This window comes from Orcinus orca, chromosome 6 (genome assembly GCF_937001465.1).
Source record: "Orcinus orca chromosome 6, mOrcOrc1.1, whole genome shotgun sequence".
Classification (NCBI taxonomy): Eukaryota; Metazoa; Chordata; class Mammalia; order Artiodactyla; family Delphinidae; genus Orcinus; species Orcinus orca.
In genome coordinates, this window is record NC_064564.1 from 100898845 (window position 1) to 100924481 (window position 25637).

The window sequence follows — 25637 nt, forward strand, 5'->3', positions numbered from 1 at the left end:
AAGACATTGGTCATTTCCCATGGGTTTCCCTTGTAGTTGGAAACATGGCCAGTCAATGAGGGGCCTCCCTCAGCCTCTGGGCTCTGGCTTGGGGTCTGGTCAGGAGCTCCCTGTGTGAGCCTGGCCATGTCCTTCCTCCAGAGGTGGAGACCCTCAGAGAAGTCTCCAGCCCTGCGGGGTTCAGGGACCCAGGCTTCCCAGCTTGGCAAGATGGCATCCTTCTGCTTGCTCACCGGCACCCAGCTTGTGTTAGCTCCATTTGCATTAGATTTCGCATTCCCACTGTTGGATGGGAGCTCTGTGTGCCCTGTTCCAGCATCCTCCCTCAAGAAAGCCCTTCCTGATCCTATAGTCTCAGTGGATCCTGTTGTTAAAGATGCTCATGGAACCCAGGACTTTGTCTTCAGAGCATGTCTCTCAGTTGGTAATTATAAATGGGTAGCATGAAATAAATAATCGCGGCCTGTCTCCCCCACTGTTCTCGTTGCTGCTGTGTCCCCAGTAACTTCCCTGGTGCCCAGTACATAGTAGGCACTTAATGGGTAGTATTTGGGTGAATGAATAAGGAACCATGTCTGATTCATCTTAGTATCAGTCCCCCAAGGCCTTGCTCAGAATCACACATCTAGTCTGAACTCTATAAATACCTACCGAAAAATGGTGTCAGCTACCTGGGTTCCAGTTCTTTTAACCCAGAGTCTTCTCTGGTAGCCTCCACTCTACCCCTCAAGCTTGGAACCACTCCGTCAGTGGCTTTGAGTAGCCATGTTCAGTTGGGAAAATAAATACAAAAGTGGAACCAAGTACCACAAGCTAGAACCATATCACTGAACGCGATCTAAGAAGCAAGGTCTAATTAGGGAATTTATAACAGATTTAGTTCCCTGGGAATGGAATCCTCTTTTAACTTGCAAAGCTTCTGTTCAGTGTTGGTACAGTCACCCTTCGTGGATGTGTTTCATGAACACCTGGTGTGTAAAAGTGGGGACTACCTGTGCTTGAGTTGGGGCCCAGTGGTTGGATAGGAAAACAGTTTATCTACATCGTTTGGGGGCAGGTTTGATTTGTTTGTTCTAGAGATGAAGGGCCAAGTATGTAGAGGAAATGGCCATGGACTTGGGGTGAGAAGACATGTGTGAGCCCTGGCCATGCCATTGGCCAGCTGTGTGACCTTGGGTACGTCACTTGGCCCCTTGGGTGCTTGGTGAATTCTTGGTCAAAGGGGATAAACTGCAGTGTCTTCTTCACGGGGTTATTGGAGGATTCAGTGCAGTGTAACAATCTATAAAGTGCTGTGCTGATGATTAATATTCTCATGCACCAGAGAGACGCCATCCATTTCTCTTGGTCCAAGGTTTTTGGAATCTTCCCTGATTCTTTTTTTCATACCCCACCTCCAGTTCGTCAGCAAGTCCTATTGGTTCTACCTTCCAGTAGACTCAGAACGCAGTGTTTTTCCTCAGTTCCCTCACTACCACGACCCTGGTCCCAGCCACCTTCATCTTTTTCCTGGGCTGGAAAAAGATGGCTCTTTTTTCCCATCCTTGCCTACGGTCTGTTCTCAACACAGCATCCAGAATGGTCTTTTCAAAATGGAAGGCAAATTACATTTGACTCTGCCCGAACCTTCCAGTGGCTCCCCAGAGTAAAAGCCAAAGCCCTTCAGTGGCTGTGAGGCTCTTCCTTCCCCCCCCGCACCTCTTCTCATCCTTGCCTCACTCTGCCGCAGACACACTGGCATCCTCTTTGTGCGTTGAGCACACCAGGTACGCTCTTGCCCTTGGGTCTTCCCACTGGCCATTCCTTTTTCCCTAGTCGCCACATGGCCAACCCCCTCAACTTCCATTGTTTACCCAGTGACACCTACTCTGATCACCTTATTTAAAATTGCAGCCCACGGCTCCTCCCTTGGCCCAGCATTCTGATTCTCCCCTGCCCTTCTCTATTTTTCCCCCCATAGAACGGATTACTTTCTAGCATACTATGTATCTTACTAATTTATTACTCCTAATACTACCATCTGCCCCCTCTGCATATAATCACAGTGAAGGCAGGGATATATCCCAACTGCCTAGAACAGTGTCCGGTGCATAGAAGGAGCTCAGTAAATACTTGTCAGATGAGCGAATGACTTTCTTCTGACTTGAGTCATGTATCTCAATGGGACAGAAAGTTCAAGTTAAATTTGGGGGATCCACTGGCTGTTGGAAAGGAAAGAGATACATAAATAAGGTTTGAGTTGTTTCAGACCCACTTGTCCTCCTCTCAGTAAATAGTAGGGAACATAGAATCATCTTCTGGGCAGGTCCTGGGGCTCTGGTAGGTGCTTCTCGAAGGTTTGGTGCCTCCTGCAGGCCTCCAGGTCAAGTGCACTTGGTTTCACTCACCACTGACGCTGAGCATCTTCCTGCAGGGTCAGTTATACCAGTTGGAAATTTAAAACAGAATTTTTGTGTTCAAACTAACATACATACATATATATGCAGTACACAGACATATTTTGGACTAATATGCATTTGGTACTTGTGGATATAACATTCACGTGAATTAGTAAGAAAGAAAATGAGATTTCAAAGACGTTTGAGCATGCAAAGAACGTGCCTCCTCTCCCGGTTCACGTTCACTCTTACCTTCCAAGGGTGGAAGGCAGCCGAGAAGCAGTGAACACTGGGGATTTGGAATTGTCCAGTAGTGGATTTGAGGCTGTCCACCCAAAGCCAAGCATAGTGTTTAACATATAGTAGGCTTTCAAGAAATATCTGTTGAATGAAGAAAGGAGTGATTGATTATTTAAGATCAGTTGTTACATTTTATCCAAGTATAATTGCCAGTGCAGTTTATCGTTCATCTCAGCAACCTCTCGGTATCAGTATTTCCTGAGAAATAATAATTAACGGATTCAACCTTATTTGCTGAATATTTGTGCCACACCCTGAGCTGGGTGCTGGAGACATCGCCACGTGTGGGATGCGGTCCTTATCCAGGAGGAGCACAGTCTGGGAGGCACAGGCCTTCCAGGAACTGTGGTCCCCATCCCATAGAGCTGGTGAAAGGCACTGGTGGTGGTGAGTTAGCAGTGCTGGGAGAACAATGAACAGGGACTAATCAGATCTGCTGGGGGGAGGGGGAATCGTTGGAAGTCTCCAGAGAGGAAGCAATGTTTGTGTTGCGGTGGGGGAGGGAAAAGGCAAGATCCTAATTATACCACCACGGAAATGTGCTGCCTCAAGTCCATCCTTGGCTTGACTAGCTGATGCACCATCTTGGAGATGCCCACTCCACCCTCTCAGAGCTCTGGGTCCATGAGCCCTCACATTTGCCGTGGCCCCTCGGCCTCCCTGAGCCTCTGGCTCCGCTCTCTTATCGCAGAAAGGCATTTCATTCTTCGAGATCAGGCAGCCAGGACCCAAGGAGCTGTTTTCCTCCATTGTGCAAGCATGACAAATCATTAATTTTTGATTGATTTGCTTAGAATTATGGGCGTCCCAGCATTCTTTCCGCCGCTGAACAGCTGTATAACAAATGAATATATCAGTGTGCACAAAAGATTGGCGATCTAAGAGAAGCAATTACATTGGCCACCCTCCCCCACTCTCACCCCTTCCCGGGCAATGAAGGAAGGAAATTTTTACCAGAAATTCCTCAAGTGGCTTTAAAAAAAAAAAAAAAGCCTTTTTATAATTGAATTAAGTCTTTATCTCTTCATCTTTTGCAGCAGATTTCCAAGCACACACCAGTTCCCCATGTGCTTGCTTGGGTTCCATCCATCCAGGAAGAATCTTTAATAATGAAATTTCAGCTCACAAATTAAAACCAAAATGAAAAAAGGAAAAAAAAAAAAAAAGGAGCAAATTCTACCCCTCCTTTTTGCTTTTTTTTTTTTTTTTTGGTCGCTGCTATTCCTTTAAGATTTTGGAACAGTACCAGTGCACTAAATGTGACCTCCATAACTTTTAAATTAAGAATTTATGCTGGCTTGAAATTTATGAAATATTTCAGCATGAAAGAAAGCCTTTTTCCCTCAGGAAAATTGAGCAATAAATCACAGCACTGTGGATTTACTGCCCTAGAGCCAGCGAGAGATAGGATTTTTTTTTTTTTTTTTTGCTTCATTCTGAAAAAAAATGTAATCATATAAGACAGCTTAGCTGCTATCCTCCCACTCTCTAGAATTTTTAATTTCAGCTGTTTCTGCTTGGATTTATTTCCAATATTCCTGCTCGGCTTTTCAATTTCCTCAGTTATTAAATTTTAATTCAGTGCATTAGCATTTAAATTAAAAAAGGGTTTATTTTATCGAAATCGTTGGCCAGCCCCCATCCCGTAGCACACGAATTGCCTGTTTCTGCCATTTGCACAAAATGTGAAATGCAGCTAATGTCTTACAACTTACATTTGCACAAATTTAGAAATAAAATTTCTGGGTTTGGAATAATATTTTCTTTCCAAGAAAATCCTTAATAAGAGAATGGAAAAGAACAACTTAACGTTCATTTGGGAGGGAAGAGGAGGGTCGAATGAAACTAAAAATAGCCTTGCCCAGGTCCTGAGAAGAAGCTGGTGTGTTAGGAATGGATGGGGCTGGTAGAGGAAGCAGGTGCCCTTACGGGGAGTGGGGGCGGGGTGAGGGGGGGGCTTGGATACCTTTACCCCCAGCTATGTGAAAGTGAGGAAGAGGACCTCTCATGAGTACACTTCCCCCACCATATTTCATTTACCCTTGAGGGGTTTGGTTAAGGTTGGGTCAGCTCCACAGAGTATCAGAGATGAAAAGGAGGGGGAGATGATCGGATTGAACTCTCGTGCCTCCCATGCCTGTTTTTACCTATGAGAACCTCAGGTCCAGGGAAAGGAAAGAGCTTGCCCAAGGTTCAAAGTGAGACCCAGACAGAGCCAGGCAGAAGCTGCCTCTTTAGGAGCACATGGTCCAGTGGCAACAGCAATAGAGTTTCTGTTACTTCAGTGGTTACTACACATCCCTGGCCTGTGCTTAGTAGTCTACCTACATAACTGCATTCAGTATCATTCTGACCAACCCTTTGGAGAAGGCCTCACGGCTGTGGGGTCTGGTAGACCTTCTGACTTGCAGCCCAGGATTCAGATCAGGCCCGGAGACAGGCTGGGAAGACTCCTGGCTCAGTCCAGGCCTGGCTCTGCCTCTTGCTCGTCTGCTGCGTAATCTTGTACAAGTCACTCTGTTTTTCTGTGCCTCGGTTTCTTGGGCCCAATTGGCATATTGCCATTTTGCAGATGAAAAAACTGAGGCCTAGAGAGTACAGATGAACTGCCAAGGATTATATAGCTTGAAAATGGCAGACCCAGGACTTGAACTCAGACTTGTCTGACTCTAAGCCCTGTGCTCTTGAACTTTGGTTTAAATTGAGAATCAGATCAGATTACACTGGGTAAAGGTGAGTTTGTGGTTTGGGATGAATTGCATGAAATTGCTAGTAGTAGACCATTTGGGCCTAGGAAAATGGCAAAGTCAACTTAATTCAAACAGTAGGGCTTGCTCTGAGATATTTGTGAGGACACAGACAAAGCTGGCCTGGCACCTTAGGGATCTCTACAATGAGAATGGGTGTCCTCAGCACTGTGGCTGGGGGGGCCCGAGAGGCTGTCCCCTGTTGTTATGGTGGGTCTGGACTCAGCCAGGCCTGAAGGCTGAGATTGACAGGTGCTGTGATATTGACACGTGCTCTCTTGGGCATCTCTCACTTGTGCCCATTGTCCATCTCTACCCCCCTTCCCATATCTGCTTCTCATCTCTGCCAATAAACGGACATTTCCCACCCTGCAGGGATGAACTCTTCCCTCCAGCCATCTCATTTCCCCAGTTGTACCATCTAGGCTTCTACAAAAGGATTTGTTTGGACAGCTCTTTGAAAATTTTCAGCATTTTGTCTTTGTTTTATAAAAATGGGTGGAAAACAAAAATGCATGTAGCTACCAGTGATAAGAAGCTCAAATATCATAAACACAGTGAAAGGGAAAATGGGTGGAGATGGTCAGATGTGCCTAAAAGACAGACTCTTCTCCCCTACCCAGTCCCATGTTCAGTACGCTTGAACTGGTCAACTCTGTGAAATTGTGAAGGAAAAGGACAAAAAAAAAAGCATTAAAACAACATTAAAAGAATGTATAAAATTCTAGAAATACATGCCTGGAGTTCAGTTTGAAATTTGAAAGGCTAGAGATCATTGGGGATTTTACAGTTTTTTTAAGCTCTCTGGGATAGAATTTCCACCTCTACCACTTCTGCCTCTTCTGATATGAGCATTAGAACAACTTCTTCCCATTTGCTTTCCATACAAGTTTGACGAATGCAAGATGTTGGAAAGAGGCTGTAATTGATCGTGTTCTTTTGCTCCCAGTGAGATGATTTGCAAACCATTTTCCGCTTTCTTGTTTCCTCCATGGAAATAATTCACTGGCATCCCATTAACTGCTCCCTCCCAGGCCTCACGTTTCTACCTCCCTGTTTGTCCTTCACCTTTCCATTTCCCTCGTGTGGGCAGTGGAGGCTGTGTGTGTTCACCCCATTTCCCGATTGTCCCTCCTGAGTGCTGGAGGGAGATAGAATATTCCAGAGCTGAGGAAGGTGGGCATTGGAGTTGACCCAGACCTGGGCTTATAGCCGTGGGATGTTGGATAAATGCCTGAAATACTTAAATGGGGCTATTGTGTATGTGTGTTGGGGAACCCATCAGGAGGATTCGGTGAGAGGTGTTGAATGCCCACACACTAGCGCCGGGTGGGAAGTTAGCTCAGGGAGCGAGTCTGGGGTACCCGCAGGGGCCAGGCCGTGGGGTGGGAAGTAGGCAAGAGTGGGTGGTGGGGACTGTGGTGAACCAGGTATGTCAGCTTTAGCTGACCAGTCGTGTGGGACTACGTGTTGCTTTCAGAAGCTGAAATCTGGCTTTCTTGGGGGTGAAATGCCTTTATTTTGATATACTGACTGTTTAAATTGAAGTCCGCCATCTGGGTTTGCCAGCTTGCAGCTTCTCGAAAGCACTCATCCAAAGGTAGCTGCCGCTGTTTTTGTTGTAGGTCCTCAATCCTTCATCTGCAATCCTGAAATTCGAAAAGCTTGAAAACAAAAAGATGTTTTGTAACTGGTTAGGCGGCAGAACTTGACCTGAAGGGAGAAGAGGCTAGTGCCCGGTTTCGTTTAGCCCACTTAGGGCTGACTGCATAAGTTTTACTATAGAAATATCAACGTGCTTGAGGACCAGGGCCTCCCCAGACCCTGCCAGGGTTATTTCAAAATAGAGAACACATGCGCCACATTGCCTTTCTAAAATTGGAAAGGTTCTGAATTTGGAAACACATGTACGCGAGAGTCTTGAACCTGCATTATTCTAACTGTGATTACCATTATTATTAATGTTTTGACAAAGCTGGGGAATGCATCTGCAACCAGGGGTGGTGGAGAACCCAGGCGTTTTTTCCATGTCCTTGGCCTCCTCATCGAGGTCCCCCCAGCACTGGCCTAGGAGTCAGGATCCCCGGGTATTTGTCACGCAGTCCTCATGAGACATCAGGCAGCTCCCTCCTCTCCCAGGGCCTCAGTCTCTCCATCTGAACCAAAATGTTATGATTTCTGAAAATTCCATTTGGTCAGCCTTATCTTCCCATCACCCAGCCCCAAATAAAAGAGATTATGAAGCAGTGCTCTCTTGCCTCATCCTGCTTGCAGGGTTGGGGGACAGACTATTTTAACATAATAGGATTTTCCCCCTCCAGTTGGTAGGAATAAATCTTCAGCTACTGTTTCACTGGAAATCCCAGCTGAAAATGAAAATGGTGCAATTCAATCTCAGATTTAGTTGGTTACTTACTTTTCACTGAGTCCCCAGGGCTCTGTGGTTGCTGGGTTTGTGTTGGCAGTGGGTGCTCAGTTGGATTTAAAGGGCCAAGCAAATTGGGGTGGGGGGGTTGGCTGTCCTAACTCCCTCTTACCACTGGGGGCAGACTTCTAGCCTGGAAGAATGGAGTAGGGCGTTGTGGCTGGCTCACCCCCTCTGAAGGCTGGTGTTTGAGCGGGAGCTTGGTAGGGTGCAGTGGGTAGAATCTGTGTTTTCCTCTTGGCTGATTTAGGTGTTCTGGGTTTCTTTTGCAGGCTGACGGAGCCAGTGCAGCTGGAAGGAAAAGCACGGCAAGCAGGTATGCTCCGCCTCCCCTGCTGCCTACTGCACCCCCGCGCCCCCCCGTCCCCCGCCGTCTTCTTCGCCCTGGTTTCATGACTAACAGCTACCTCTCTGTGGTCATCACCTTCCACCTGAAAGGATGAATGGTCCAGGCCAGCTCCGTTTGTTGAGAAGTATCCATACTTGCCTGGAGGATATGAGGTTGTGGGTAGCACTTTCCAGCCCCCCTGGTGCCCTCTCTGGGCACCTGTAACTGGAATCTAAGGATGACTCAGTGCTGAACTGGCCTTGGCCGCTCAAGTTGGGGGAGACTTAGGGTGAAGTGCAAGGCTGGGCAGAAGGACCTGGGCTTGAATCCCGTATCTCGGCTGCTGCATTGTGAACTCCAGGGACGCCCATCCTAGTCTGGAATTCATCGATACTGCTTGGGTCCTGCGCTCGTATCCTGAACCCATCCCTCCAAAGCAGGAGGATGGAATATTCTGCTTAGCCAGACCTCACCCTTGGAGCTGGCAGGAGATGGGGGAGAGGTGGTCCCCAAAGGAGAGCTGGGCTGTCGTTACCAAAGATGGGGGAAGGCGATGCTGGACAGGCCCATGTAGTAGACATCCACCACCGGGGGCGCAGGCAGGCACTTAACTTGGTGTAAATGTTAGTGTTCCTGCTGCAGTTCGTTTGGTAGAGCAGAGCTGCAGTGGCCAGATGACCTTTATTTAGGGCATTGGAGGCAAGAAGGCAAGGGACAGACTAGAGAGACGGCTCCCCAGGCCACACCCTCAAAATCTAGAACAGGCTCTGGGGTTACCTACTGGAGCTGGGTGTGCCAAGCAGAGGCGTTTGCCCTTTAGCACATGGAACACTAGTTCTTCAAATGTTAATAGGGGTTCTATGGCCAAATAAATTTGAAGGATGGTGAGTTAAACAAAGTCAACAGATTTCTTTGCTGTGGAACTTTTCCAAGCATTTCATGTGCTGGTGTGTTTGCTTGATAGCATCCGAGAGAGAGAGAGACAGACAGACAGACAGACTACGGAACGCTTTTATTGAGGTTTATCCCATGGAGCCAGTGTTCTGTGCAATGTGCTTTGGGAAACCAAGAGCGCAGAAGAGTAAGGTGTTCAGCCCTGTGTTTCAGGGAGATCACTATGGTCCCCATTTGCAGGAGATACCAGGCTGGAGGTCAGTGTATCCCACCCAAGCCATCATGGCCTGGCTTCCACCCACCTCCCCAGTCTCCTCGTATGTCTCCCCCTTGCTCAGTCTGTTTTAGCTACCCTGACCTTCTCTTACTTATCTAACACTGTAAACCAGGGGTCGCCCATTTTTACCTAGAAAGGGTCAGACGGAAAGTATTTTACACTTCACAGGCCATAGGTCTCTGTGGCAGCTTCTCAGCTCTGCCAGTGTAATTCGAAAGCAGCCATAGATAATACGTAAATACACAAGTGGTCGTAGTTTGCCAACCCCTGGGCTGAGAGCCTTTGCAGCTGCTGTTCCTTTGCCTGGGATGTTCTTTTCCGTGATCTTCCCATGATTCATGCCCTTTGATCCTCCAGGTCTCAATTCCATCCTCCCCTCTGAGAAGCCTTTTCTGACCCCCTCTGACCCTGCCTGTGTCCCTCGTGGCCAGTTTATGCTCTTCAACTATTCCACGTATTTGTGTACTTTTCTCTGCCTCTTGACTGCCAGCTCCAGAGGCGGAGGCCACGTCTGTCCTGTTCACTGCTGTGGGCTGGCCTCCAGCCGGTGCTCAGTGAGTGCTTATGGGATAGGTACAGTGAGTGAGATGGGAGAAGATGCATGATGTAGGAGTCAGGAGTGTGGGCTGGAATGGAGGGCTGCACGGCTGGGCTTGGGCCTGGGAAACTGGACAGTGACTCACGTGGCCAGCAGCGGCCCAGATCCTTTGTGTTTCTCTCCTGGGCCCCTGGTAGTGGAATCTTGTGTAAGAACAGTGTATGAGGCTATGGCCTGCGGGGCAGTGGGAGTCCCTAGACTGGCAGTGCCTGGAAGAGTTCTCTGGATCTGAATGTCAGGACTGGAAGGGGCCTTGGGCTTTGTCAGGTTCCCCTCCCCGCTCCCAACCCCCTTCATTGTACACATGGTGAAGAAAGGCCCTGCTCAGGGTCATGTGCTGAGTGAGTGGCAGTGTCAGGCCTTGACCCTGCCTAAGCCAGTGCTTTCTCTACACGGTGATGCTGTGCTCAAGTGAGGGTCTAGCCAGCCTCCCCCACTGCCCTCTCGTGTTCGTTGAGCACCTGCTAGGTTAGGCCCAGACTCAGGTGGATTAGATGCTAATTTATTCATCCGGCAGATATTTGAGCATCTGCTGTGTGGCAGGCACTGTTCAAAGTGCTGGGTCTGCAGCAGTGAATGGAGACAGATTTCCCTTCACTCCTCATAACTTGTATGTGGATGTGGTCCTTGCCCTCACTCTCCAAGGCATGAATCTCTCCCATACCAGCATCTCTGCCTCGTGATCAGAGGACAGCAGGCGGGTTTCCCCACGGTGCTCATAGGTGCCTGAAGCTCTGTTTTGAATCTTATCAGCCCAAGGCTGTAGTGAGAGGGAGAAGAGTGCTGGATAGATTAGAGATGCTTGCCCCGGTCAGGGGAGGCGGGAGGTGGCACGTGTGCCATCTCTTTGCTCTCCCTGTTTAACCTAGGTTTGCATGTACTCAGTGATGGGGCCCCATGTTATTACCACAGTGCCAGGATATACACCAGGAAGGGCCAGCCCAGACCTCAGTGTGTGACTTGAGATGTAAAGAAAACATTTCTAATAATAATAATAACAACTACCATTTAGTCGGGCTCTGAGCTAAGTGATTTACATTTATTAATTGATGTAATCTTTAGCACAGCTCTGTGAAGGATGCGCTTATGATTCCCACTTTACTGCTCAGGAAGCTGAGGCCCAGAGAGGTATACAGGCATCAGGCTGCCCAGTTGGAAGTGAGCTCCACAGCCAGGATGGCTGCCCAGGTCTGACTCCTCTGATGCAGGTGCCTCACCGCTGTGCCCTCCTGCTTCCCCGTAGGAAGTGATCAGTTTACAGAGGTTAGAGGAGCCTGTTAGGGGACCAGGGCTGGGCCATAGGCTGGGGGCTTGTCCAAAAGGCAGGACCTCCAAAGGAGCTCACAAGTGAGTTTATACCGATTCTGTCCTTAAACCTAACAGAGCATCTTTGAAGGACCAAAGCAGCATTATTGTGGAGCGACCCAGCATTCAGTGTGAGAAGTGCTGCATTCCAAACGTCTCTGGACATTTGTCTGGAGAACATTAACATAGTCCTTAGCTGACGCCACTGGTGAATTTGACCCCGGCCTTGGGTTAGACTGGCCAGGTGGGGTTTAGAGTTGTAGATACTTGATGGAACGTTAGACTCATGCAGTTCCTGTTTCAGATGGGCAGACAAAGACCCGAGGCTCCCTGAAGTCAGTTAGGCTGGATGGCCCTGGTCGGGACTGACCTTGAGGGACCTGTGACCCTCTGACCTCCGCTCCCTGCTCCCAGCTGTGCCGCGCATGCTGTGTTATCACACCAGGGTCTGCTTTCGTCCCAGCGCCTTCCTTTTGGCCCGGAACACCTAATTTTGTTCCTTCTCCAGAGGGCCTCTGGCTAAACCCCAAAACCAACAGCCTGGGCTGCTAAGGAATGAGTGTCAAATTGAGGGGGACAAGGAGAGGTGGTGTTTCTGATCTTAGGAAACAACTAACTGTGGTTTGGTTTACTTCCCTGTAACCCAGCCTGGATCGATTTTACAAGACCAGTGATCCCAGCACTTGAGGTTAATGCTAACCTAGTGTGCAGGTTACAGATCACGTAGCACAGCTGCAGCCAAACGTCACTTATTTTAAGAAGCGTGGAGGCTGCGGGGCCTTAACTGTGGAAAATTCTAAAGGAAATGCAGTTTTCATAATCAAGTAAATGCAGCTACAGGCTTGCTGTAATGAAGAAGTATGCCCTTTTTTTTTGTCAGTTGAAGGTTTTCAGAGCTGGAAGGACTCTGTAGATAATCTGGTCCAACCCTTTCATCTGGAGATAAGACAGCCAGGGAGAGAAGAAGCCGAGGGACTCACTTGTTCACCAGGTGTACCAGTTGCCCTAACAAGTGATCAGGATCTTCTAGACAGGGACATTGGAGTGGGGGAGAAGGTGATAAGACCAAGTCTCATTCATTCATTCCACAAACACTTACTGAGTGCCTGCTAAGTGCTAGGGTCTGACCGAGGTTCTGGAAATACAGTGGTGAGCAAAACAGAAATCCCTGGTCTTGTGGAGCTGATGTTCTAGTGGGAATGGAGGAGACATAATAAATACTGAAAACACATTGTATGGCATTTGGTAAAAAGTGCTGTAGGGGGAAAGCAGGGAGGGGGGTTGGGAGAGTCAGGAGGAGTATTGCATCAGCAAGAAAGTGACATTTGAACAAGGATTTGAAGGAAATGAGGGACTGAGCCAAGCAATCATTTGGGGGAAGTGCATTCCAGGCCGAGGGAACAATAGGTGCAAAGGCCCTGGGGCAGGAGCTTTCCTGGAGCAACCGCAAAGAGGCCGCAAGGAGGCCGATGTGGCTGCATATATGGCCTTGGAGACTTTTGTCAGGACTTTGGCTTTTACCCTGTGTGAGATGGGGAGCCACCGGGGATTTTGAGCAGAGGAGTGACATGATATGCTTTGGTTTTAAAAGGATCATTCTGGCTGCCAGGAGGAGAATAAACTGCAAGGGGGCAAGATGTTATAAGACATATTGCCAAGGGTTCAGGACAGGCAGGACCTTAGAAGATAGACTTGGAAGGGAGTTTCCAAAAGGCCCTTTTTTTCAGGCCTGAGGAATCCATTTCAGCAAAGCATTGTGTAAGTCCTGCATCCAAAATGCACAGCCTCCTGCTTGGTCCTGGGAGAGCCCCAGAGTGGAGCAGCATGGTCTCTGTGGCTCCCACTCTCCATGCCTGGTCTGCTGGGCATCTAACTCACCCTCTCTCTGAACCCAGACTACCGGAGTTCAGATCCTGGCACCATCTACTTCCTGGTTATGTGACCTTAGGCTAGTTACCTGACCTCAGTTTCCTCATCTGTAAAATGGGGATTATACTCATACCTCCCTCGTAGTGGTGTTGGTGAGGATTAAGTGCAGTAATAATGATATGTCTACCCTTAGCACAATGCCTGGCCTATAGTAGGTGCTCAATAAATGCTTGCTTTTATCACCACCATCACCACGATGCTGAATTCCATTCCTAGGAGGAGGGAACAGTGGGTGGCAATTGATTTTTTTTTTTTTTTCTTTGTTGGAGAGGAAAGATTGCTTTATTCAGGAGGCCAGCAACCTGGGGAGAAGATGGACTCGTATCCAAGAACCAACTCCCAAGATTCTGCTTGACCATGAAAGTTTTTAAAGGGAAAAAGGGGAAGTTAATCGCAGTTAATCATTTGCGGAGGGGATCAGAGTCTTTTATCTTCCACTGTGTGCAGATTTTCTTCTGATTGGTTGGTGGTGAGGTAACAGGGTGTTGCTCCAGGCATCATACTCAGCCTGAAGTTACCAACCTCCACCTGGATGGGGGCCTGAGTTCCTGCAGAACTCAAAGATATTGTTATGTATATTCCTTGAGGAAAAACCAGAACCTGCTTTATTATTGCACTATGGTTTCTTGACTGCTCCTCCTTTGTTTCTGCATTCCCTCCCTGACCTGACAAGCAGCTGTTTGAATCTGCCCTTTGGTACTCAGGGAAGGTCTAGGAGGCTGAAGCTTCTTTCCTACAAACAAGAAATGGGGGACACAGAAAGGACTTCTATTGAGGAGGGTCCCCCAGGGTCCTGCTCGGTTTCACATAGTGTCAGCAAAGTTCTATTGCCACTTAGCGTTCACCTCTAGGAGCCAAAAAATAAGTGGCTAGGTTTAAGATGCCCATGAGGTTCCTTCTCCAGCAACGTAATATACCTGGCCCTTTTGAAATCGTGCACCTCAGATTGGGACTTGAGCCCATGCGGCTGGGACTCAAACCCAGCCAAAACCCACTGTCTTCCAACTGAGATCACACGCCTGGTTTCAGGACTTAATGAAGCTCAGGTTCTTGATGTCTCATCACTGAAAGAATTCAGTGAGAGACAGTGATAGGTAAGAAGTGGATTTATTTAGAGAGAAACACACTCCCCAGACAGAGTGTGGGCCATCTCAGAAGGTGAGAAAGGCACCAGGGTATGGGGTTGTCAGTTTTTATAGGGGTGGGTCATTTCATAGGCTAATGAGTGGGAGGAGTATTCCAGCTCTTTTAGGAAGGGGCGGGATTTCCGGGAATTGGGCCACCGCCCACTTTTTGATCCTTATGGTCGGCCTTGGACCTGTCATGGCGCCTGTGGGTATGTCATTCAGCTTGCTGATGTGTTACAGTGAGCATATACTGAGGCTCAAGGTCTAGTGGAAGTCAACTTGTCCGATTTGTCCGCCATCTTGGACCCATTTGGTTCTAATCAGTTTATGTCATGTCCTCAGGCTATGTCATTTTTTCAGCGGTTGTGCCCTGCCCCCTTCCCTCCTGTTTCATTACCCCCTCAGAGATTTTACTCCCATATTCTTATGGGAATCAGAAGTAAAACAGGAGGGAAGGAGATCTCAAAAACAAATACAGATCACTTACAGGCAAAGAAACTCATACTATCTGTTATTACAAGCAGCATTTCAAGAAAACTTTGGAGGGAGAAACCAAATTCAGCCTAGTTTTAGGCCATTCCTAACAAAATCCAATTACCCAACTAATGATCACGCATAACTCTTCAGTTTTTTCATTCTTCACACCTTTGTTTACTAAGGTAAACAAACAGAAGTATTATGCTTAACACTGATGACTCTTAACATGTCTCTGTTAATCAAACCAACAAGCTTAAGCCACCCTCAATACCAGATATCAGTTTAGTACTGAATATTTTCCAGATGCCATGAACCTGAAATTCATTCTGGCCAGATTATTTTCTATTTCTGAGTATTTATATGAGCGATTAATTTTTATTTTATTTTATTTTATTTATTTATTTTTTTTTGTGGTTCGCGGGCCTCTCACTGTTGTGGCCTCTCCCGTTGCGGAGCACAGGTTTCCGACGCGCAGGCTCAGCGACCATGGCTCACGGGCCCAGCTGCTCCGCGGCATGTGGGATCTTCCTGGACCGGGGCACAAACCCGTGTCCCCTGCATCGGCAGGCGGACTCTCAACCACTGCGCCACCAGGGAAACCCCGAGCGCTTAATTTTTAAAACGCCAATTAAGTAGAGCTCTTTTACGAATTAATGTTTGGCAATACCGTACACCTACAACACACATATAGATACATATGAACACACAAACACAGAAGCCTCAGAGTTCCCATTCCAAAAATTCAGCCCTGAGTCAGGTACAACAGAAAAGCCATCAGTTACAAGGGGTTGGATTCAAATTAGGCTTCTAGCAGATGGAACAAATCAAGGTCACCTATCTAGATGGCTAAATCCTTTTTACTAGTGTTTGCAGAGAAGACACTTAAGATTTCTATTTATCCTTGTGACAAGTCAAGTTCTAAATTACCTTTCCCTTTTTTAAAAATTTGCATTTAAAAAGATGGCAGTGGGCTTCCCTGGTGGCGCAGTGGTTGAGAGTCCGCCTGCCCATGCAGGGGACACGGGTTTGTGCCCCGGTCCGGGAAGATCCCACATGCCGCGGAGCAGCTGGGCCCATGAGCCATGGCCGCTGGGCCTGCGTGCCCGGAGCCTGTGCTCGGCAAAGGGAGAGGCCACAACAGTGAGAGGCCCGCATACCTACCGCAAAAAAAAAAAAAAAAAAAAAAAAAACTGCAAAAAAAAAAAAAAAGATGGCAGAGATAAGTGTTCCTGAGAAGACCAGATAGGACATTTGCATCTCAAAGGTACAGGCAAGTTCCTCCTAGGATGACTTTGTTTCCCCTTTGTTTAATACTTACAAGCCTCTTAAGATAAATAGGGAAGGTTTGGGGAGTGGTAGAAGGATTGGTGGGTTTTGGATTATTTTTGGAGTCACTCCTCTGGTCCTGTAAAGACTGCATTTGTAAAACAAGGACAGTTTTGTTTTCTTTTTCAAAGAATTGGGTGGTTACCTCAGTGATATTGGAGGACTGACATACCCATTCACATGTATTGGAAAGTTTTACTTTTCCTCATTTAGCTTAGGGGAGAAGACCTTTTACAGAATTCCTGTCAGGCTCTGGATATCAGCTATGGTGAGTTTAGTCAGACCAGTGGCCTCCTATTTTGGTAATCTACTTACAAACATTTTTGAGATCTTCCCTAGGTTTAAGAAATTTGTACCTTATATTTAGACACTATGTAACCTTTTTACTTAATAATCACCAGCTGGATATCTTTGGCCAAGCCTGGAACCTCAGTATTCCACATTCCAGGGTCTACTAAGGCTTCTATTTTAGCTTCAGATTTTATCTGTTCCTATTTGCTTTTTATTAGAACCATTTGGTGATGAGGGTAGTTCCCTTGTCCCTAACTTCGTTACAGATCTCTTCCCATTGAAGGAATGGGACAGTTAGGCACAAACAGGAAGGAATGTAAAAACAGCTGGCCATTGATCCTGCACAAAAGGGGTTCCAGGAAAGTATGCCCCTGTCTCTTCCCCGACAACCGCATTACGTATTCCTTATGATTGCAAAGGTTTCCAGTCCTTTGGGTTAAGACTGAGAAGGCTGCATCAGTGTTTATAAGAAATTCTACCAAGTGGCCTGCCACATCAATGACCACCCGAGGCTCGACATTAGTTCTGTAGATGGTATCTCTAGGCACAGCCACTTTCTGCCTTGGGCCCCTTTAGTCTTCTGATTGCAAAACCATCAATGGCTGAGGGGCCCCGTTGCTGTCCGGCATCTGGAGCATTCCCTCTTCCAGTGCCCTGGCTGTAAAGGGCACATCGATCAAAATCTTCCCTCCAGTCACCCTTTTGTCCACACAGGGTACATTGGCCTTGTATGGGTATCCAAGGGCCTGTGGTCTGCCAGGGCCAGATTGGCCAAGAAAAGCCGGCTTCCCCTTTGGTGGTCTGTGAGCGGACAAAGCCACTGCAATCATTTGGGCCTTTTGCATATTTCTCTGGGTGCGTTCAGACCTTTGGCCATATCCCTATTACTGAAAACCAAATAAACCAATTGGAACAAATCATTTACTGGAGTCTGAGGACCAGCAGCTGCCTTCTGGATTTTGCGCCTGTTGTCTGGGGCAGACTGGGCTATGAAACGCGTAGCCAAAAGGGCCGGTACCTCGGGGGAGGAGGAATCCAGTAGGGTGGGTCAGTTAAAATGTCCGCTGTGTCCTTCCTAGAGTTATCCCTCCGAGCTCCGCACACCTTAAATTCCTTTTGGGTTCCATTGCCTAGATACAAGGCCATGAGAATTTGAACATAGGGTACTTCACTCCATTTTAAATGTCCTAATTCATATTGTGGCCAAACCCGATTACATAACCTACTAAGTCTTTTCCCATTTAATTCCTGTTGTCCACATCTTTCCCAATCCCAGCCTATATGGCCCAGAGGGGTATTGGTTGCGATGGATGCAGCCTGACCCCTTTCAGACAAGCCTGAGGTGAAGTCTCTAACTGCCAAGCTGTCCAAAATTCCACTCTTAAGTCAAAATCCACCGCGCAATTTGGTCAAGATTTGCGCTTACGATCTTAGATGCTATCCCTTCCAAGGTAGTCTCCCAAACAGGTATTAGTGCCCAAAAAGTTGTGACAAAGAAACGGCACAGAAGATGTCCCCACCAGTGTTGACGAAGATTGGGAGTTGGTCTAGTTGGTCTCAGGACTTAGTGAAGCTCAGGTTCTTGATGTCTCATCGCAGAAAGAGTTCAGTAAGAGACAAAGTGATAGGTAAGAAGTGGCTTTATTTAGAGAGAAACACTCTCCCCAGACAGAGTGTGGGCCATCTCAGGGCAGTTGATTTCTCATAGAGCCTGGACATGGGAGAGAGGCTGGAGGTGAGGATGAGGGTGGGTGAGAGTGGAGATCGTGTTTGTGGAGGGGCTACCGTGATCCACATCCTGTGTCCTGCAGTTTTCACATTGCTCCTCCCAGGGGCCATCTGAGGCAGTGATTGGCATCCCTCCTCAGAGACAACTGAGAAATAGACTCGTTCACCGTCACCCAAATAATCAAATGGCTTTGGGCCTTGCTGAGTCTTGTCCTTTAAGCCAAGATTTTCCACTGGTGGATAGTTTAATCTCATAACCACGTGTACGGCTGCATAATTATTTTTAAAATAATATCTTCTTCTTGTTTAGCGTTTTGGTTTTCAGCAGGAAAATTAAAGTAGCCCTAAACAAATTAACCTTATTTGCACAAAATTCAATAGTATCAGAAGGCCTGATGCTAGTCAATGACCAGTATGGTCTTAGCAGAATGAATTATTTGAGAACCAGCTCTGGGTATATTTTAGTCAGGCTGCATCTTCATCTTGACTCTAGGTTTATGTTCCTGTAATTGGAGCTCATTTGATTTCCAGAAATGTGTGTTCTCACCCTACCAAGCTTGGGCCAAAGTTTGGCTTACAAAAATCATAAATTGCAGGCTGATTCTGAGGGTTCATATCCTTGCTCCAAGGGGACCCCCTGCTTTTCTGGAGGGGCAGAGTTCACTTTCTGCTTAATCAGTTACTGTTAAGCCTAGCCTCTGCACAAATAGGGCCGATTCTGGAAAATTCAGACATCCTTGGATTTGTCCTCTGGAGACAGCCACAGAAATGCAAACTGCAAGTCATATGCGTCAAAATCGGTAAGTAATTTTTCCAAATGGTACTGCGTTCTTGAGTTTGGGGTGATCCAGCAAAGGGAAGTGATTGGGACCTCTAGGGAACCTGGGCTCAGTCCACCCACCCAGCTCGAGTTTCCCACCTGTGCTCCTTGAGCAAATTAAGCAAGTTCTCCTTGTGAAGCTGCAGTTACCAGGTCAGAGCATCTGGAAGTCTTGTCTTGTCCTGAAGAAGCACATTCTTGAGAATGGAACCAGGATGATCTGACCTGGTTGCTTCGTGAGCCCCTTAATGACAAGGGCCCTCGATCTGAGAAAGTATCTCGGGAGGCATCCACAGCCTCACTGTCTGTCTGGCTCTGCCAACAGGAGAGAAAAATCCTCACCCCTTGGCTTCCACTTCCTCCAGGTTCGATGCAAACCGCGATGGTTAAGAGTGTGGGCACGTCACGCCTACCATCTTGGTCATGCCCACCTTGCGTAGTGAACCTGCCGACGTGTGTCCCCACCTCTCCCTCCTCTTCATCGCTGCTGCGTGTAGGGGGCCGTGCCCTCCACTCCTTTGGTTTTCACAGGGGCTAAACATTCCTCTCCTGCCTTCATTTATGAGTTCTCCACCCATGGCCTAAGAGCTCATCTTTTTCATAGTTGGACCAAACTTTTCACGTTTTGCCTGGCGAGTGCTTGGTAAGGACAGGAGAAGAGAACTAACAGTTAATGAGTCCCTAAAAAGAAACAAAATTGAGTTATTTGTAGTGAGGTGGATGGACCTAGAGTCTGTCATACAGAGTGAAGTAAGTCAGAAAGAGAGAGACAAATACCGTAAGCTAACACATATACATGGAATCTGAGGGAAAAAAAAAATGTCATGAAGAACCTAGGGGTAAGACAGGAATAAAGACACAGACCTACTAGAGAATGGACTTGAGGATATGGGGAGGGGGAAGGGTAAGCTGGGACAAAGTGAGAGAGTGGCATGGACATACATACACTACCAAACGTAAAATAGATAGCTAGTGGGAAGCAGCCACATAGCACAGGGAGATCAGCTCGGTGCTTTGTGGCCACCTAGAGGGGTGGGAGGGAGGGAGACACAAGAAGGAAGAGATATGGGAACATATGTATATGTATAATTGATTCACTTTGTTATAAAGCAGAAACTAACACATCATTGTAAAGCAATTATACTCCAATAAAGATGTAAAAAAAAAAAAAAGGTAATGAGTCCCACTATGTGTGTGATGCTGTGCTGGGCACCTTATGAACATCTCTGTGCTTTAATCTTTTTTTTTTTTTTTGGCTGCATTGGGTCTTCGTTGCTGTGCCCGGGCTTTCTCTAGTTGCGGCGAGCAGGGGCTACTCTTCGTTGTGGTGCACGGGCCTCTCATAGCGGTGGCTTCTCTTGTTGCGGAGCACGGGCTCTAGGCCTGCGGGCTTCAGTAGTTGTGGCTCGCGGACTCTAGAGCACAGGCTCAGTAGTTGTGGCGCACGGGCTTAGTTGCTCCGCGGCATGTGGGATCTTCCTGGACCAGGGCTTGAACCCATGTCCCCTGCATTGGCAGGCGGATTCTTAACCACTGCGCCACCAGGGAAGCCCTGTGCTTTAATCTTCTAAACAACCCTTTGAGGTTAGTGCTTACACGTCAGGAAAGAGAGGCATGGGCAGGTTAGGAAGCTTGGCAACGGTCCACGCACCTAGTTTATCATCCTCAAACCCCTTGAAGGGCTGGACTGTGTAGTGAGGAGTCTCGTTTATGTGTCCGGGGACAGCACGCCTCTGGGCAGTGAGGGTCCAGGCCCAGGTGCTCACATGAGGGCGTGTGGACAGAGCTGGCTGTGCATTCCAGACCTCAAGTCTGTCATCAGCCCATCTCAAGGGCTGGTGGGTGAAGAGCGGAGGGGTGGAGGCCAGAGGTAGTGCCAGGATGGGACGAGCACATTGGAGGGACGACAGAGCTTTCTAAGCAGCTGAGCGGCTCCTGGTATCGGTTGTCAATGTGGGCAGGGTGGAAGGGGAGCAGTCCCATTGGGAAGCTTCTTTGCATTTCATTCCAAGGAGGGTGGCCAGAGGAGTTGGGCATCAGCGATCGAGGCCAAGTCACAGCCTCAGCAGGAAATAACACTGACGGCAGAAAGGGTGTATTTATCCTCTGTTTATGTGGCCAGCAAGAGAACCTAGGTATGGCCTCACTCTTCATGGTTGAGTTACCTGCTCTCTGGGGTCTGCGTGGGCCACCACGGGTGCCCCGGAAGATGCAGGACTGTGGGCGTGGGCTCCTCTGTGGCCTCCCCTTCCCCACCTGCCTGTCAAGGGCATACTAAGTGGGTGAGAATTCCTGAGTCTGCAGGGTCCCAAAGCTGTGTAGGGAGAGCCGCGTCAAGGTGGGTCTTCAGAGAGCTCTTAGGCCATGGGTGGAGAACTCATAAATGAAGGCAGGAGAGGAATGTTTAGCCCCTGTGAAAACCAAAGGAGTGGAGGGCACGGCCCCCTACGCATTGCTGGCTGATACGTATTGTACCAAGGCCAGATCCATTGGAAAACGAAGGCAGTGCATCTGTTTAAGAGGCTGTTAACAGTAATTCTGCTGACCTGGGCCAACCTTCCATGTGCCATGGCAGCCTTGAGAAGCTCCCAGCTTTCCCCAGAGGGCCCTGCCTGCTACATGTCAGAGTTTGTGACTTGACAGCATTGCTCAAGACTCCTGCTTTTCTCTATTTTAGGTTTAAATTAACCAGGGAATTAACTCTTAATATTTAAGTCTTCATGCTGTCTTTCTGAGCTGCGGTATTACCCAGCGTCGTGGCTGACTGACACCATACATTGAAGAAAATTAAGTGCCTAAGAATTAACTCAAACTAATGATACATTTATACATTGCAGGTTATTTTGAATTTCTAGACTGTTAAGAGTTGTTTAATAGGTTATTAGTTTTAATCTATTAATCTCATCTTTTCTACTTGACTGTTTATTAAAATATATCAGTGCTCCCTGCCGGAAGTAGATCATTCTGAGGGTTATTAAGGCGTGGGTGATGACGTAAAGATTTGAATCATGGGTGGAATCGTAAATACAGCTGCCTTGTTACTGGGGTTTGTGGAAACTGGGGTTTTGCTGTAGTTTCTCTCTTTTGGCCCTTCCAGGCTAGTGGTAAAGCTGCGACCTTTGTCCTCATGATGATTTCTGTCCTTGTGGCTAAAAACAGGACTCTTTACATCCAAAGGACAGGTGTGAGCACAGCAGCCTTTCTGGGGCACATCAAGGAGAGCTGAATGTCAGCACTGAACACGGAGCCCAAACACCTTTCTCTGTGGCAGAGATGGAGCCCTCCATTGCTTTGTTTTCTTGCATTTCCGTGTTCCTGTTTTTAGCATCTAGCATGTGCCTGTTCGGTCAAGATACTAAGAATACTGTAGGAGACAAGGGAATACACATGTTCCCCATCTCTTGGAGCTTCCTGTCATTTAGTCATTTATTTGTTCATTCATTCAACAAGTGTTTTCATTATTTTCTCTTCTCTTGAGAAAAAACAGAAATCATCCAAATGATTAAAAAAGCCCAGGGGTTAGAGTCAGGCGGACCTGGTTGAGTCCTGCTTCTGTCACTAGAAAGCTGTGTGACCATGAGTCACTGTTTCTCCAGTCCTCAGCGTTCTTATCTGTAGAGCAAAACTACCTGCTGTGTAAGGCATTGCGGAGAGCAGGGAGACAGTGCATGCATAGGGCCTGAAGCCGCACTGTGACTGGCCCGTCCTAGCCACTTGGTATGTCACAGCTGCCCTGTCCTCACTCACCCTGTTATTGGCATCATTGCCACCGGCATCTCTTCTACCCTGTATGCTGGCATTTTTGCACCTGCCGTTTTCGGTTTGTATCGTTCAGCAGACGTTAGCTGACATCAGCCAGGGGCTAGGCACAGGGATACACAAAGCAGTGGGGTAGAGCCTTTACCTCTGAAGGTCTCCCAAAACCACATGGAACTGGCAGGCAGATTCGGATCTGGGACCTGTTAGAAGCAGAGGGGGCATTCCCAGAGCCACTGGTGGAGGCTGCGGGCTCCCAGGCGGTTGTCACCCTGAGACAGGGTGTCAACACCCCATGCCTGCCTGAGGGCCCGAATCTGCTAATGGAAGATATAATGGTGACCCTGCATCTTCAGGAGTTGAGGTCATCATGTAATATCAGATCATCACCTTGTCCGCCTTGAACTTACATGTTATATGTCACTAGTATCTCAGTAAAGCTGGAGGAAAAGAAGAGTTGGTGTTAGAGCATTACCAAGGCTGCTGCATTTTGGCAATTTAGAAAGTAGGAAGAGTGTGTTACATTTAAGAAAATTTCCATTGGGAAGGATGGAGAGAAGACCGTGACACTTCAGGAATAAACTTCACTTATTCAGAACGTTGGCTCCTGTGAAACGTCCTCAGCCCACTTTGTACCGAGGGTCAGATGGGTGGGACATTGCTGCCTTCAGTCCTGGGGACCAGCTGAAGCAGTTCAACCATCGACAGTTCTTTTGGGGGGTGGGTAGAGGGAGACGCCTCGAGGGCCACAATGGCATTGACCTTTGCAGAGCTCATTCTTGACTCCTTCAGCGAACAGGTGCTTATTGATCACCTCCCCCATGCCAGGCGCCGCCGTAGGTGCTGGCATGTGACAGTGAACCGAGGAGACAAAGTCCCCGTCCTCTTGTAGCTGTCATTCTACTTGGGGAGACAGCGAAGCGGACGAGGAGTAACAAGCATGTTACATGAATGGAAGGTGGATGCTGAGCAGAAGGCGTGAAGCCGGGAAGGGGTGTGGAGCGTTGAAGCTGGGGTGCAGCGGAGACGGCTGACGTTTGGGATCAGGCGGCCACGGATCTCTCTGCCGGCACTGGGATGTTTGAGTAGAGACCTGGGGGAGTGGAGAACTCGCTGTGGGGACATCTGGGGAGGAGGGCAGAGCATTTCAGGCCTGAGGCGGGAGCTTGCCTTCGTGCTCAGGGGACAGCGAGCAGGCTGGTGGGGCCAGCGAGGAAAGCACGAGAGGGGCGGTGTGAGCAGATGCGGTCCGCGGGCGTGTGGGGCGTGTCACAGACGGCCCTGCGGGGCCGGGGCGACGACTCTGCTGCTGCGCTGAGTGAGACATGGAGTCCTGAATGAGTGCTGGGCTGAGGAGTGACACGAGCTAGCTGAATAGGAAGGCTCTGGCTGCTGTGTCGAACGTCAGTTTTGGGGCGTTGGGCCAGGATAGGACCAGGGAGACGGGCCGTGAGAATGCTACAGCAAGACAGGAGAGAGGGGAAGGCGGCTTGGACGAGAGTGGTGGCCGTGGGGTGGTAAGGAGTGGTCAGGTTCTGGGCATATTTTGAAGCTGGGGTTGATAGGATTTGCTGATATGTTGCTTCGGAGAGAGTGAGAGGGAAGAGACAAGGATGATTCCCAGAGTCTGGGTCTGAGGAGCTGGAGGGGCGGAATTATACTAACCGAAGTGGAGAAGACTGCCGCTATCTCATGACCGTGGCTTAAGCTGTGGGATTTAGCGGGAAGAGCACTGGGATTGGAGTCAGAAGAATTGTTTTCCTGACTTGGGGGAAGGGGCGTAGCCGCAGTTCAGTTTGGACCTGTAAATATGGGTGCGTGTTAGACGTCCAGGCGGAAGTGTCCAGTGGATAGTTGTCACGCGGGTCTGGAGCTCGGGGGTGGGGGGGAGGTCCAGGTTGGAGGTATGATTTGGGAATTTATCATCACATAGTTAATATTTAAAAGCATGAATCTAGGGGAGATCATGTAGGAAGTGAGTATGGATAAAAATAGAAGAGGCTCGGGCTTCCCTGGTGGCGCAGTGGTTGAGAGTCTGCCTGCCGATGCAGGGGACACGGGTTCGTGCCCCGGTCCGGGAAGATCCCACGTGCCACGGAGCGACTGGGCCCGTGAGCCATGGCCGCTGAGCCTGCGCGTCCGGAGCCTGTGCTCCGCAACAGGAGAGGCCACGACAGTGAGAGGCCCACGTACCGCAAAAAAAAAAAGAAGAAGAGGCTCTAGAACTGATCCTTGGGGCAGGTTGACATATAAGGGTTGGGTTGGTGAAGAGTGGCTGGAAGGTGGGAGGCCCACCGGGCAGGCCCAGAGCTTAGTGAGGAAAGGGTTGGAGGAGGAGAGGGGAGCTCGTTAGAGGCTGCTGATAGAGGACGAACTCAATGAGGACCCAGAAGAGATTGTTGGATCTAGGAGAATGGAGGTCCCAGGAGGCCTTGGAAAGAACGGCTCTGGTGGAATGGGGGAGGCAAAAACCTCATTGGACCTAGAAAGCATTGCCAAGGAGGAGCCTGCCAACATCTACGAATGATAATCATTTGTACTCAGATCATCGGTAGGTGGGCAGCTGGATAGAGCTGGAGGCCTAGGTCAGTGGTCAGCCTCTGCAGCAGGGTAAACACAGCCCCTGAAATCATGGCTGGATGTGTGTTCATTCATTTAACACCCCATGTATCCATGCATTCATGAAGAGTGTATTTAAGCTCACCTTGAGGGCAGTTAACCCTCATTCGTAATGCTAGGAGTCTTTTTTTTTTTTGCGATATGCGGGTCTCTCACTGTTGTGGCCTCTACCGTCGCGGAGCACAGGCTCCGGACGCGCAGGCTCAGCAGCCCTGGCTCACGGGCCCAGCCGCTCCGCGGCATGTGGGATCTTCCCGGACCGGGGCACGAACCCGTGTCCCCTGCATCGGCAGGCGGACTCTCAACCATTGC

General features: G+C 48.5%; 1 protein-coding gene across 22 annotated transcripts in view; it reads left to right on the forward strand.

The window, feature by feature from the left end:
- Nucleotides 1-25637, forward strand: part of ZNF618 (zinc finger protein 618) — a 184371-nt gene that overhangs the window by 87243 nt on the left and 71491 nt on the right. For all 22 annotated transcript variants that reach the window (XM_033427376.2, XM_012532847.3, XM_004269306.3 and 19 more), the window contains one exon: nt 8123-8166. In XM_033427376.2, the coding sequence (XP_033283267.1) occupies nt 8123-8166 (44 nt within the window). The remainder of the gene's footprint in view (nt 1-8122; nt 8167-25637) is intronic.